The sequence below is a fragment of the Oreochromis niloticus genome, linkage group LG13 (assembly GCF_001858045.2).
Source record: "Oreochromis niloticus isolate F11D_XX linkage group LG13, O_niloticus_UMD_NMBU, whole genome shotgun sequence".
NCBI classification, from domain to species: domain Eukaryota; kingdom Metazoa; phylum Chordata; class Actinopteri; order Cichliformes; family Cichlidae; genus Oreochromis; species Oreochromis niloticus.
In genome coordinates, this window is record NC_031978.2 from 9,775,476 (window position 1) to 9,790,582 (window position 15,107).

The window sequence follows — 15,107 nt, forward strand, 5'->3', positions numbered from 1 at the left end:
TTGACCGCTGGCTTCACTTTTTTGACCCAAAACCTCAGACGTTACTGAATGTAGCTTCCAGGTTACTAAGCCAATACATAAGCAGCAACCTTTTTTACATCAGTTTTAAGGGGTTTTTTTGTTTTGTTGGGGGGGGGGTTGCAACCAAGATGACAACAGTTCAAAGCAAAGCTCTCACCGAGTCTTTCAGTTGTTCTTATCAATACCTGGACCAAAAGAGAGCTCAGACTTCTATCAGAGCAGCTACCAAAGAACCATGTGCTCCAGGTGAGGCTTGAACTCACAACCTCGGCATTGCTCTACAAAGTACTGTCTTATAAGTACCGCGCGCTGACCGATTGCGCCACTGGAGCTTGTTCGCGAAGCTTGCTATTCATGTTATGACATTCTTACCAGAGGATTCAACGCTGGCTACTAGAGACAGTTACCAACAACAACAACAACAAATATGCCCATACATGAGCGCCCATCCTTGTAACATCAGTTTTTTTTTGTTTTGTTTTGTTTTTTCTTGCAACCAAGATGACAACAGCAAAAACCAAAGCTCTCACAGGTGTCCATCTTTTACACTGATAATGTCACTGGCTTCACTTAGTAATGAACATTGGAAAAGCCAATACAATTTGCCCTCCCTTGTCATAGACATCTTTTTACAACCAAGATTGCAAAAAATGAAACACTGCCTGATTCCACCACCGGAACTTGAGTGTGAGGTCTTTTAGTCAAGTTAAGACATTCTGACTTCTTTTTGCCACCAAATGAGTTGCCAGTGCTGATCTTTGGAGAGAGATATCAATCATGTCTTGATTTTTTAGGCCCTAAAACACAGACAGAATCTGACTGTTGACATAGCTTCTGTGTTGGAAAAGCTAATGCTGTAGCACATCCTGTTTTTCCTCAACTAAGATGACAACATCGACAACCAATGGGTGATGTCACAGTATCTTTTATACAGTTAATCTCTAAATGCTGGGTTAATGATTTGAAGAGTTGGACCTTGAAAGGTCTCACTCTCAAAGTAGAGTGAGCTCAGACATGCTCCAGTTAAATCTTGAACTCACTACCTCAGCATTGCTGTACAGTGTACTGCTTTATACTGTATTTTTCGAAATATAAGGCGCACTTAAAATCCTTTAATTTTCTCAAAAACCGACAGTGCGCCTTATATATGAATTCTGGTTGTGCTTACTGACCTCAAACCAATTTTATGTGGTACGCAGCACTCAAAAATCTGTCAAAAAATTATTTAGTACGACTTCGGTAAGCTACGGAGCCGCACTGCTTGATGGATTGCCAGAGCATTACGGCTACTGTAGTCAGGAGCCTCACAGACTCGGAGTAATCTGGGTCCAAAACTCCGTCTGCTTCAGGATGAACACTGCAGTATCACTGAGAGTTAAGAACTGTCTAAATTCTTTCATCTTTGTTAAAAATTATCAGCGTTGCTGCTTTACCAGGTGTAACAACCGGGTGTAACAATTAAGTACATCCAGACATCAATGAAAACAGAATTTATGAAATTTAACAGAGTTAGAAATAAGCAGGAAGTTAGCTCGCTAGTTTCCACCTAAACATGATATAGCATGTTCTGACTGAGAGATTTCTGAAAAAAATAAAACGTACATCTCTGCTATCACTTCCAACATACATTAAGACAGAAAACTAAACAGCAGTGACTTTTGTAGGGTTACTGAAGTTGGACTAGCTGGTATATAATGATGTGCTATGTCATTGCTAGTGACACAGCTTTGTTAACATAACATAAACAGTGAAGCTGGAGGATGAATGCTAATTTTTTTCCACTCCATAATAGTTAACGTGAGGATTCCCGATGGTTAGGGACAAATGCAATCGCATGGCAGGATGCTGTAAACGGATCAAACTTCAGTCAGGAGAACAACTGAGATAATCTATCCACAATATGAGGTTAGTAATTAATATACTGCAACAACATGGAACAACATGGCTTATAATCCAGTTGCACCTTATGGTCCGAAAAATATGGTAAGCCATGTGCACTGAGCCTGTAGATCAAGATAAGCCAACCTGATCAACACTAGACTGATTAAGGGTGCTGGTACAATTACTATGCCTTACTACACACTGCAGACCATTGATGCCCCACCTGGAGGAGTTGCACACTTATGTTAAGGTAATACATTCTTTCATTTAGATGACTGAAATGGACCTTTTTTAAATGTTGGGTGTATTGGTGCCTTTTGGTTTATTATACAGCAAATATCTGTTAAATAATTTCGCTTATTACTGTTGCATGTCATAAAAACATCCACAAAAGTCTGTCTCTGATTTCAATTTGAAAAATTCAGAACTTAGAGATGTTTACATTTGCTCATTAAAATCCAATTAGAGAAGCAGTTAATACTAATGAGGTTCACATGTTAAATCACAGCTGCTCTGTGGCTCTGAGTCTATTAACAACCAAAGGGGGAAAAAGACAAGGCATGCATAATAAGTTATAAAAATGTTTTTTACTAAAACCAGTGTGTCTGGAGTAAAGACTTTTTTTAATGGGGTCAATGATTTGCAAACTGAAAAGGTTATATTCTTGGAACTACAGATATAGGTACTGATAACTAGGTGATATAAACTGAGCTGCAAAGCTTGAACTAGAGTTAGATTGAACAAAATAATTCCAGAAATCCTGACTCATTTTGCAAACAGAGAAGTCGCCTACAGCTGGCTGGGAGATAATTTATCATTGGTTTCACTTTTTACACCTTCAGGCACAAACAGTCATGGATGTAGCTGTCAAGGCAGGAAAGCCAGTGCAGTAATGCTAATCCTGGTAACATTAGGTCTTTTACAACCAAGATGAAAAAAACAGAAAGAAGTACTTTCTCAGTAGTCCATCTTTTACACTAGTGATGCCTGAATGCAAGTTTCATCTTTTATAAAGCTGGACCATAAATGGTCTGTGCCTCAGCAATTCAAAGACATTCATATTATTGTGTTTTACATCTGATTGCCTCAAGGCCTTATGACATCCTCCACACTATGCACTTGAACATACAAAACTGATGAAGACCTCTTTCATTAACTTTTGAGTGTTTTAATCAACTTCGTTACCAGTGTTGGGTGTAATGCGTTACTAAGTAACGCGTTACTGTAATTAAATTACTTTTTCACTGAAAAAGTAGAGTAACTAATTACTGTTCATTTTTAGGTATTTTAATTAGAGTTACTTACAATGTACTTGCGTTACATTGTCAAATAATTAAACTTGCTGAATATCATTATTTAATTTCAATAATTTATCTTCTAAACGTAGAAGTAAACTCTGCCGCTTTAACATCGCTGTAGTGCAGGTGCACATCATTTCACGCCAGTTTGCTGCATAGTCGTATTCTAAAGCGGAAGATGTCGGACTCGGCTGAAGCGTGTGGCTGTTTTATGAAGTGGACATATTCCCGTCTCTTCACTTTTCTGAAACAAGCAGACAAGAATATTACAGTAATATGTAAGCTATGTCCTGGGGAGAAAAAACTATCGGCTGCTGTTAATAGCACGAGTAATCTACTGAAGCGCCTGACGCGAGAGCATAGACGAACACTTCTGAGTGATCCTTGTTCATCATCCATGGATAACACCGCGGCAACTCCTGCTAAGCAGACAAAACTTGATTTTACTTCAGCAGCACAGAAAGCGTCTGAAAGTGAGCTTAAAAAATGATTGCAGGCTACATTGTGGAAGACATGCTACCGCTGCGTACTGTAGAGTCTCCATCTTTAAAAAAAAATTATTTATTATTTAAAGAGTTTAATTTCTATTGTTTGTCCACTCAAGGTTTATAGGGATTTTAAGAAGTATTTAGTTAAATTACTTATTTAGTAATTAAGTTACTTTTCTGACACAGTAATTAGTAATTAATTACTTTTTTAAAGTAACTTACCCAACACTGTTCGTTACAATCCCCCCCCACATCCCCTTTGGCCTCTGGCTTTAAGTTATAAAGTTGTTTTGTGGCCTAATAATTATCCTTATTGCTGTTTTAGAGAGGAGCGGTGCTTCAAAGGATAGTTGCAGATTTCTGTCAGAATCTGCAGATTATACAGTACAAATAAAATGTTCACGTTTCTCCAACGTTGTCTTCCCAACAGTTTCACTAACATCTACACTGGATGGCCAGGAAGCGTTCACGATGTCTTCTCCGGCGCTTCTCCGGCGCTGATAATTGGCATCTGTCTTGTGTCAGTGACATAAAAGACGGATTTAATGCGACATGACCATTCAAACAGCAGCCGCTTTCTAAAACATCAGCTATGTATCGAATTCAGTACCACATAAGAAAGTGACCTAGATCGGATTTGAAAATATCGGATTTGTGCTGTTCAAACAAGCAACCAAGATGAAAACAGTTCAAAGTAAAGCTCCTACTGAGTCTTTCTTTAACACTGGTGATGCCTGTTGTTCTTATCAATACCTGGACCTAAGACTTCCATCCGAGGAGCTACCAAAGAACACATTTGCTCCAGGTGAGGCTTGAACTCACAACCTCGGCATTGCTCTACAAAGTACTGTCTTATAAGTACCGCGCGCTGACCGATTGCGCCACTGGAGCTTGTGTGTTTGGTGTGCTAGTTATGTCAAGACAGTCTTACCAGAGGATTCAACACTGGCTATTAGAGACAGTTACCAACAACAACAACAACCAAAATGCCCATACATGAGCGCCCATCCTTGTAACATCAGGGTTTTTTTGTCTAGTTTTTTTTTCTTGCAACCAAGATGACAACAGCAAAAACCAAAGCTCTCACAGGTGTCCATCTTTTAACACTGATAATGTCACTGGCTTCACTTTTTAAACCCTAAACCAAAAAATAAAAAATAAATAAACATTGGAAAAGCCAATACAATTTGCCCTCCCTTGTCATATACGTGTTTTACAACCAAGATTGGAAAAAATGAAAGCAGTGCCGTCTCAGTATTCCTTCTTTAACAGTGGTGATGCCTAAATGCAAGTTTAATCTTTTATATAACTCAGCCTTGAAAGGTCTCTGCCCTGGTGTTTCAAGATGAACTGAGGACATCTGCTCCAGATGAGACTTAAACTCACAACCTCAACATTGATCTGCAGTGTACTGTCTCAGAAATACAACACATTGCCTTATTCTACCACCGGAGGTGGGGGTGCACACATCCACAGGGTTTATACTGGCAATGCCGAAAAAGTTGTTCTTATCAATACCTGGACCGAAAACAGTCTCAGAGAAAGCAACCCTCAAGAGAACAGGTGACGTGCCGCAGTTGAATTGTTTGTTTTGAATTCTCAACTTCAGCATTGCTCTACAATCTACTGTCTTATAAGTACTGCGTGCTGACTACCCACATAGCAAGCAGGTCTGGCCCGGATCTGGTATCAAGCCGGCACTGCTGGCTGACTTCTGGCATGATAAGACGTATATCATCCAGATATGGGCCAGGCCTTGCATAGATGGCACTGTCTATGTGATGGCATGCCATATCTGGCCCGATTGTGGTTTGGTGTATGTGGCCCAGGCCCATAGAAAACAGGTCTTCCCCGGATCCGGCATCGAGCTGGCACTTCTGACTGGCTGGTGTCATGGCAGGGTGTATGTCAACCAGATGTGGGCCAGGTCTGGCTATGATGGCGCTATTTATGTTCCTATTTTCCTATTTGAGTTAGAAGACCCAAATGCCATGTTGCAATACTATATTGCTATGGTAGCCAACATTTCAAATGCAGGTTTGACAGATTTGTGGGTGTACTCTTTATCCAAAACCTAGTAACAGTTTACTCATTGTTACCAGTGTGTGACTGTCGCTCAGGAGTTAGAGCAGGTCACCTACTGATTGAAAGGTTAGTGGTTCGATCCCTGGCTTCTCCAGTCTGCATGTCAAGAGTGTGAATGTGATGCACTCAGTTTAGAGAAAGTGTGTGTGAATGTGGCATGTTGTGTAGAGCACTTTGAGTAATCCGGGAGACTAGAAAAGTGCTATTTAAGAGTCAGTCCATTCACTGTCTGAATAGAGTTTTGTCATGTTGGTTTTGCAGTTTTGCATGTTCTGGCACATGTTGTTATTACATGGCTTGATTAAGGTACACATTAGGCTGACATCTGGGACCAGAGCTGAAACTGTTCTGGGCCAGGACAGGGCCAGCAGTGTGTCTACAACTGGCCCGTGGCTGCACACAACTTACACATGGCCCACATACCGCAAAGAATGAGGGCCCTTTGGTGGCCCAGATCAGGTTTGCCAGAAGTAGTCCACATATGGGCCAGCACAGGACCACCAGTGTGTCTGCAACTGGCCTTGTGCTGGCCCATGTGTGGGCCACATCTGGCAAACCAGATCTGGGCCATGTGTAAGCACATTGTGTGGGCCAGATCCGGGCCATACCAATTTTGCTATGTGGGTAATTGCACCATTGGAACTTGTGTGCAACACATGCTCGTCAAGACGTCCTTACCTCCGGATTCAATGACGATACATTCATGATGCCTGAATGCAAATTTAAACTTCTGTATAACTCAGTTGTTATTTTATGTGAAGACAAGTAGTTGTTTGATATTTCATTCTTGTGATCCCCCATGACTAGAGTATTTTAAACACAGTGAAATCTCTTATTCTTCTTTTAATTTTAATGTGCATGGTTTTGCAATAAAAGGAAAGCTAGTATTCGAAACATCAAATTATGTTTGATGTTGGTACTGAACATCAGCTCTGAAGAAGAATGAGGATAACAGCAATTAAACCAAACTCCAATGAGTGCAAATGCCTCTCACAAGTAACTCAAAGATTCTTTTGATGTTTTATAGAGAAAATGGAGCACATAACGAAAGAATACAGACGAGTATAGTTCATTTTCTTATTTTAATAATCTTCAGAATACAAAACTATAAAAATTTAATTCAGCAACATTAACTCTGTTCGTCACCTCCTCTTATTTTGTCTTCTACTCTTTGCTTTTTATTTTTTTTTAATTACATGCATATATTTGATTTCTTTAATAAATCCAGTTATATTATTAATATTTCAACACAGATAATACAAAGGGAGAAACATAAAATATAAGAATGCATTTAATGTATTTAATGCAACTAGCTTTGTATGTTTGTGATGAATTTCATTCTACAATAACAGCATTGACACCATATTCTCTAAACTGTTGAAAAAAATGACCCATTCTTTTTGTGAAGATATAATCACTGGCTTGACAACATTATTCTGAGGTTTGAGGTTAAAAGAATATGACTTTTGTCTAGTTGATCACTTACTCTTTGAATTTTAAATTGTGTTTATAGAATATAAGTTTTAATTTGTTTATGTTTTTCCTCTGCTTTAAAATCTATAGCTCTCCTTTACAAAGTCGTAACTAATTTCACAATATACTGTATTAATGCAAAAAAAAGAGGAAGGGATACAGTTTTTCACTGTGACCTCAGGTATGTGCTGTGTGAGTTTTTGTATGTCAAAGTATTTGGTATTTTGATAATGTTGCAAAGCAAGAAAGTCATGCTCTCACATACAGTCAAGACCAATTCTGACCAATCTAATGTGACATAAATGCATTATCCAACAGACAAAGACACACATAGACAGTCAGGGACATAGATGTGCACAGCAGATGGAGTGTACTACTTTCTTGCAGGTCTGCTATTCACTCTTCAGAAATATTTCCATCGGATGGCTGACAGAATGGCATGGATGAAGTACAGGAGTGTGGCCACGAAGGCGAACACCTGAAGCACAAACAAACACAACCAAAGAACATACTTAAAGCCAAGTCTATCCTTTGCACTATTATTGGTGTTTCAGTTTGCTTTTTAATCCAATTCTGGGAAATCCATATTTGCTTTATTGCCAAGAATTACATGGAATAGGTATAAACGCCAGTTAGCTTAGCTTAGCATAATAAGTGAAAGGAAATTCACATGAAGTTTCCACCTCTTTAAGCTAATAATCAATGTGTGTTTGCAAGTACCCTTGGCTCCATCCATACTAACTAGGTCAATGATTAATGTTGTTCTGCATGTCCTGTTTGAAGTGAGCAGGCTCATGGGATTTGGGTCATGTTGAATTAAAAAAAAAAAAATTTTAATCTACTTCTACCTGCTGTAGTTTGGTTCTTTTTAGATAATATACTGTTTATAGTGGGGGTGGGCAACCCCAGGCCTCGAGGGCTGGTGTCCTGCAGGTTTTAGATGTGTTCTTGATCCAACACAGCTGATTCAAATGGCTAAATGACCTCCTCAACATGTCTTGAAGTTCTTCGGAGGCCTGGTAACGAACTAATGTGTGTTGACCCAGGGTGATATCTAAACCCCGCAGGACACCGGCCCTCGAGGCCTGGAGTTGCCCACCCCTGGTTTATAGTTTATTGTGCAATTTCTGATCACTTTATCTCAACATTATTATACTGTTCAAAAGAATTAAAGGAACATTTTTAAAACAAATCAGATTTCAATGGGGAAAAAAATCATTCTGGATATCTGTATTGATATGACCTAGGTTATGTGTTAGAAATGAAAATTATTCTCAACCCAAAGATGGCTGAATTCAAAAATTAATGTAGCAGCCTAGTCCACTTTACTGAAATTTCATTGCAACAACTCAAAATGGAACTCAGTATTTTGTGTGGCCCCCTCGTGCAGACGCATGTGCTCAAGATCAGCCTTTTTTCATCTGTGACAAGCACAGGGCACCAGTGGCGGACCTGCCAATTCTAGTGTTCTATGGCAATTTGCACTCGGCTCCACGGTGCTGGGGGGACACGGTGTTGTAAAGTCTGTTTCTGATTATTTGGTAAGAGATATTCACACCAGTGACATGTTGGAGGTTGTTTTTTAGGGCTCTGGTCATGCTCGTTCCTCCATGCACAAAGGAGCACAAATGCCAGTCCTGCTGATGGGCTGGGGGCCTTCTACAGCCCTGTCCAGCTCTTCCAGGATAATTGCCTGTCTCCTGGAATTTCCTCCATGCTCTTTGACTGTGTCTCCCAGACTTTGCTGGAAGACAGTAAACCTCTGACTATGGCATATATTGATATGCCATGCTGGAGGAATTGTTCTACTTTGCAAATTTGGTAGGGTCCAGGTATATTTCCTGAGTATTCAAAAGAAGTCAAAATAGTTTTAAATAAGTTGGTTAATTAAATATACTGTATTAAATAAAAATAAATTTTATTTTGGACAGCTCATATTGTACTTACCACAGCAGAAATGTAAGTCCGGTAGAATTTAAGGTCAATGTCTTTCATCAAGACGGTGATGTAAGCCAAATCCACCCCTGCACTTAAAAAAAAGAGCGCTGCCAGGCCATGGTAAGCAAAATCCTTCAGAAACAGAGATTAAAAAAATATTACAACATGGTCATAACCCATTAATTTTTGTAAATTTTATTCCCTGTCTGATTATTGCGTCTCTCTTACAGCAGCAGCCCAGTGAGAACTGTTTTTATGACCTCCCGCAGCGAAGATGATCATCCAGAGGAAGGTCATGACAAAGCAGAAAACAGAGACGAACATCACCCACCCCAGAGGGTTCGGTGGGGCCACATGTGTCGATGCAACAAGAATCCAAACCAAACCACCAAATACCTGCAGAGGTGAAGAAGAGAGAGCGTGAATGGAGATGGCACATTGAATTCTAGGATTTATGAGAACTAATGGGACTCCATCACATTCTTTTTCTGGTGAAGAGTTGGACATATTCAGTGAACAGGAATCTACAACCAGCACATTTAACCTTAGTTTACCTAAGCTTAGCTCAGCTGGGCTTAGGTAAGCAAGAAGACTAGAAACAGTAGCAGTGGTAGCAAAATGTGAGCTTTCTAAAAAAGATAAAATATGTAAAAAAAAAAAATACACATTTAAGATTAACTTGAATTGAATTAATAACAACTAAATTGATTAGTTTGCTAATTTATTAAACATTACGTGGTAAATTATAAGAAGGCTCTGTAAAAGCCATTTCAATTTTATTAAACTAAAAATAACCACAAATATGACCTAACTGCATAATGCAAAACACATAAAATACGTTAATCTTGCATAAAAAGCAATCAGTAATTAAAGTCTTTAAAACAGGTGGTCGTGTGGGATTTAAAATATAACACTGTTACTCTAAAAGAGCTTTATCCTGTGCTTACTGTGCAATATGGATTGTTCTGTACAAGTTGTCCTATTAGCCAAACTTGCCATAAAAAGAGAAATTACATCCATCATTTAAGGATTTCTGTAAATTATCTGAGTATGAAGAAGGGCCACAGTGCTCAATAGCTTCAGTGATGTAATTTATTAACTCACAATGTTGGCATTGCTCTGCAGTGTACTGACTTTTAAGTACCACACGCTGACCGATTGTGCCACTGGAGCTTGACTGATGTGGAATTTATAACCAAGCTAACTCATAACTTGCAGTTATTTCAGATTGCAATCTAAAATCTTAAAAGAACATGTTTCCATGTGTTCATTAAAACCCACAAAAGCCACAACTGGGACATCACAGAACAATGACGTCAACAACTGAAATTCAGGGGAAATCTAAAAATTGCTGCTTTTTCCAGTGTGATTTTTTAATTTAATAAACAGATGTAGCTAGCAGATGGTGGAAGCTGGAATGGATATACTTTCTGATATTACAACATCATATATAAAGCAATCACCAAATTAGCTTCAACTTTAGTGTACTTCAGAGCAATGCTAAGGTTAGGAGTTCACGCCTTACTGGGAAAATGTTTGTTCCTCTATTCAGACAAAACACCTCAAAAGAAATCTCCCACATGTGGGACTAATAAAGGTTATCTTATCTTATCTTATCTTATTATGCAAATGTACTGTTTATAAGATTGGGGAAACCTGCAGTCAGCTGAGACTGAAGAAGTCACTTGGATGAGTGACAAAACGTTTCTCCCACAAAACGCTACGTCCAGATGAACAGAATCAACTTTTGGAGATTTACTTACCTGGATGATTGAAGATGCATCAAGAACTCAAAAGAAACGTTTTTTCATACAGGGATCAATTTTTCAATTTTGGGCTTATCTAAGACTAGTGGAAAAAAATATCTGAAATACACACTTAAGCCCTGCGACAGACTGGCGACCTGTCCAGGGTGTACCCCGCCTCTCGCCCTATGACAGCTGGGATAGGCTCCAGCGCCCCCCGCGACCCTGGAAAGGATAAGCGGAAGCGAATGGATGGATGGATACACACTTAAGGGTTTATTTTACCACACTTAATAAACATTGATGTAATGTTGATTTTCAACAGCCCATTCAAACACTAATCTCTGTCTCTACTGTTTCTGTACAATGTGTTCACCTTATCAGTCAAGCTTGCCATCGTTAGCTAAGCTTAACGTTCATATATGATCATTTTTATTTACCGGTAGTCTAAACTTAATTAAAGTTCCTTCATAAGTCAAGAGCTCTCTTTTACATTCTAATATCATAACCAGGAAATAAAAATAGGCAACAGTGCATGAATATAAATATCAAAAATATTCATTTGACTCATCGAATATAAAATAGTGGCGTTCAAAGTTTGTCAAAGTACTTTCAACGAAAAGCAAATCAGCTGCAAAGGAAGTCATACCTTTATGTTGATTAAACAAATATTTCTGTTTACATGTGTGGGTGGAGGAGTTTCAGCTTACCCAAGCATTAACCCTGTTTTTTTCTAATCTCTAATCTCTCTGGAATTTTTTTGAGTTTTTTGTAGCGTTTTTCTCCATCAAGTGTACATTTAACTAAGTTAAAAAAATGTTGGTAAAGGCGCTGTCACTGTATTTTGAATACCATCAGCCCGTTCTGAATCATACATCACAAAGCCTAAAAACAGTGCCAACAGCAGTACACTCTCTACATTCAATACAGAGTCCAATGAACAATGTGTTTTTAGTCTTTTTCATTGAAAAAGATGTGAAAAAGAGCCAAACATGCAACATATTGCAAGTGTAGTAAATCAACAAGTGTCATGAAACACAAGGACATTTCGCTGACAGCTTAAAAAAGGGAGGCGAATATTATGAGTGTAGTCTCTCTGTTTATTGTGCCAGCAGGTCACAATAAACAGAGGTATCCATAAATGTATGGACATGTTCAGCAACAAAATTAGAAAATTGTGGTATTTTAACTATTTTGAATTGGTACTACATGTGCTAAGAAACTATCACGAGACTTTTACACCACCAGGAACCTGAACTGTTAAAATAATGCAAAATGTATCCATGTTTTCACACTGTTTCGGCCAGATTCAAAGCTTACAATAAATTCAAGGCTCCTTGGGACGCACAGTGCTTTTGCCATCTTCTATTGTCCAATTTTGGTGAGCCTAGCCTGGGTTGACACCGAGTGTGGTACTCTGGTGCTTGTCACCCGTACTTTACTTCGATGTTAGGCATTTAGAGATGGCTGAACAAATGGTTATTTTACTTACTGTTCCTTCAGCATGAAAGAGTTCTCTGGCATTTATGTTTTTCTGGCCATTCTCTATAAACCCTACACATGGTTTGGTGGGAAAATAGCAGCAGATTAGCAACTTTTAAAATACTCAGAGGAGCCTATCTGGTGCCAACAACCATTCCGCTTTCAAAGTCACTTAAATCGCCTTTCTTCCCCATACTGATACTTTATTTAAATTTCAGCGGGTCATCTTGACCATATCTGCGTGCTTAAATCCATTACATTCCAGCCACAAAACTGGCTAATTAGTTCGTTAATTGTTAAATGAACTGTACACTTTGGAACAGGTAAAATAACTTGTTAATACAGCAAGTTTTTCCAGTGCAGTTTAGTCACCGGTGGACTGAAACCGCTCATAAAGGGCTTCTTACTGCATTCACATTTTGTGGCAACGTTAGAAACTCGTCAGTCTTCAAGATATTAAAATGTTTGTGTGTTTTTTTAACTGTTCTCATACATTATGAGAGCATGACTGGCTGAGCGGAGCCAAAATAAACAAACTAAAACTTTAGCGAGGGTATTGGTTGTGAGAATAAAACATCTTTATCTGTGCAGTTTCGTTTTTTTCAGTTGTTATACGAGTGTCCTTTGTAATCAGTCAGGGTGAAGAAGAGTCGGCCGCATTCTTTCTTATTAACAGAGACACAATATAAGTGAAATGTGAGATGTGAAGAGAGATGATGCTCCTCCCACATGAAGAATTTTCTCCACTGACTCTCTATCGCCAAAGTGTGCATTTTTATCCTAAAGAAATATGGCTACTATATGGAGATATAGGCCCACTGAGATATAGGACCACTAAATTATCAGAAATACCAGCAGCTAATTTAAGTCCTAAAATCAGAATTTGTATTTTGGTGAAAAGCAGTTTGAGTTTTGTTCATTCTTAAACTCACACCCAATACATAGTACTGTTACCAATTGTCGTTTTTCCTGTAAAAATAGTTTAGGCATCAATTTTAGGCTTATTTAATATGAACTGGTTGCCATGGCACACCTTAATGAAATATTAGTCGTACTTTAAATACTTTAAAATGAGAACTATAATATTATAACTGCATCCTGAAGAGAATACTTAATGACCTGAAGATCATAGTCATTGTTGTCTGTCATTGCCCACTTACCAGTTCAGGTATGTAAAATATATCCGGCGCTGTGGTGCATATTCCCAGTCCACTGGGCAGGCTCCCCATAGGCTGAGCAGTTGTTGCAGCCATCTCTGCCTCTTCCTTCTCCCAGTGCTGATTTAACAGTGAGCACCTTGCTCTTTCCTCTGGACTAACGGTGCGGCGGAATGACCCTTTTAAGAAAGTCAGGTGAGCAGTCAAACCCGTTCTGCTATTGTGGGGGAGAGATCCCTTCCCACAACAGCAAACCAGACACACCCTTCACCTTACAGCACTGAACGCTGCCTGGAATTTAATGTGAACTGGTGACTTGTGACGGGGCTTTCAAAAAACTTGATGAGAGATCTTGTGGTCACAGGCTAAGTTGAGTCTATTGATTCAATATCTTTGCTGTTGCTATTGAGTAAAGACACACTTCACTGACTTTTCAGTTTCCACTAACTTTAAACCCTTTCTTTGTGTTAGATAAATGCCTCAAGCCTCTATTTGTATTGCACACAGTGAATTTAACAGGTTTCTTTTCAAAATATAGATTCTAATGATTATGGGTTAAGATAGTCTACTTTGATCTCACAGACACAAGGCTTCATTTTAAGCTGCACTAATCAATAATTTATTTCAACAATGGATCAAATGAGCATGCCCAGTGTGAGGGCTGACAGACCTCGCATCTCCCTTTAGCATTTATAGCATTTCACCATGTTTCTAGTTGCTGTTTTGGCTTATGGGCTCAAAGTTTTAGTGTTCTACCTCGTTACCACCCCTGGTATTGGTTCCCAACAACAGTAGGCAAACAAAAAACTTTGTTTGCAACTAGCTGGTGGTGGAGCATTTAACTGCTAACATTGGATATTTTTCTAGGAATTGAGTTTCTGTTACATCAGCTCAAAGCAGTCCGGCTGTTCTTCTCTGACCTCTGGAAAATCCCAACAGGTCAGCAGTTTCTGAGATACTCAGACCAAGCCATCTGGCACCAACAGCCCTCAAAGTCAGTTAAATAACCTTTTGTCCCCATTTCTGATGCTCAGTGTGAACTTCAGCAGGTCGTTGCCTATAGATACGATCCTGAATGCACTGAGATGCTGCCATGTGACAGATTGATTGGTTATTTATGTTCACCCACAGTAACAAAGAGGCCAATAACATTATAGCAGTCCCACGCAAGGGACCATTTTTAAATAGAGCAAAATGTAATATTGGAATACAGTGTTAGTTAAATTACAACATCCAGTGTCTCTTTATCAGGCACCATTTTACTGCTAACTTCAAAAGCATATTTCCCGATGGTGTGTAATACTAAAAACACTCACCTTACTCTATTTTATTATGTAGGTGAGTCATAAAGGGAGAACAATAAACCAATGGGATGGTTCACTGACTCCTTATTATATTTTATAAAGGGTACAACTGGTATAAATTTTCTTAGAACATTTACATCTGTATTAAATCTGTATTTTACACCATTTGATTGGACAATCTTCACCGGCCTGTAGTTTTAATCAGTCAAGTCAAATTGGGATTGTATAAGTTTTT

The 15,107-nt window shown here is 38.8% G+C and overlaps 1 protein-coding gene and 2 non-coding genes across 3 annotated transcripts; all 3 read right to left on the bottom strand.

Annotated features, from left to right (window-relative positions):
* Positions 1 to 259: 259 nt before the first annotated feature.
* On the bottom strand, positions 260 to 353 carry trnai-uau (transfer RNA isoleucine (anticodon UAU)). Its single transcript has 2 exons — positions 316 to 353; positions 260 to 295 (listed from the first exon to the last, which is right to left on the bottom strand). It is a non-coding gene; the product is annotated as a tRNA-Ile (tRNA).
* Positions 354 to 4,485: 4,132 nt separating this feature from the next.
* trnai-uau (transfer RNA isoleucine (anticodon UAU)) lies at positions 4,486 to 4,579 on the bottom strand. Its single transcript has 2 exons — positions 4,542 to 4,579; positions 4,486 to 4,521 (listed from the first exon to the last, which is right to left on the bottom strand). It is a non-coding gene; the product is annotated as a tRNA-Ile (tRNA).
* A 2,262-nt stretch (positions 4,580 to 6,841) lies between these two features.
* malb (mal, T cell differentiation protein (MAL blood group) b) lies at positions 6,842 to 13,755 on the bottom strand. Its single transcript, XM_003438317.5, has 4 exons — positions 13,572 to 13,755; positions 9,413 to 9,580; positions 9,194 to 9,316; positions 6,842 to 7,724 (listed from the first exon to the last, which is right to left on the bottom strand). Exons 1-4 carry the CDS (start codon positions 13,662 to 13,664, stop codon positions 7,650 to 7,652), a joined length of 459 nt encoding a protein of 152 aa, XP_003438365.1. The 5' UTR covers positions 13,665 to 13,755; the 3' UTR covers positions 6,842 to 7,649.
* Positions 13,756 to 15,107: the final 1,352 nt, after the last annotated feature.

Excerpts from the sequence above, each read along its gene's own strand:
- malb (XM_003438317.5), bottom strand. The coding sequence starts at position 13,664 with ATGGCTGCAACAACTGCTCAGCCTATGGGGAGCCTGCCCAGTGGACTG. Across the intron at positions 9,581-13,571 it reads TATTTTACATACCTGAACTG|GTATTTGGTGGTTTGGTTTG; the intron begins GTAAGTGGGCAA and ends TCACCTCTGCAG. Across the intron at positions 7,725-9,193 it reads GGACTTACATTTCTGCTGTG|GTGTTCGCCTTCGTGGCCAC; the intron begins GTAAGTACAATA and ends TTTGTGCTTCAG.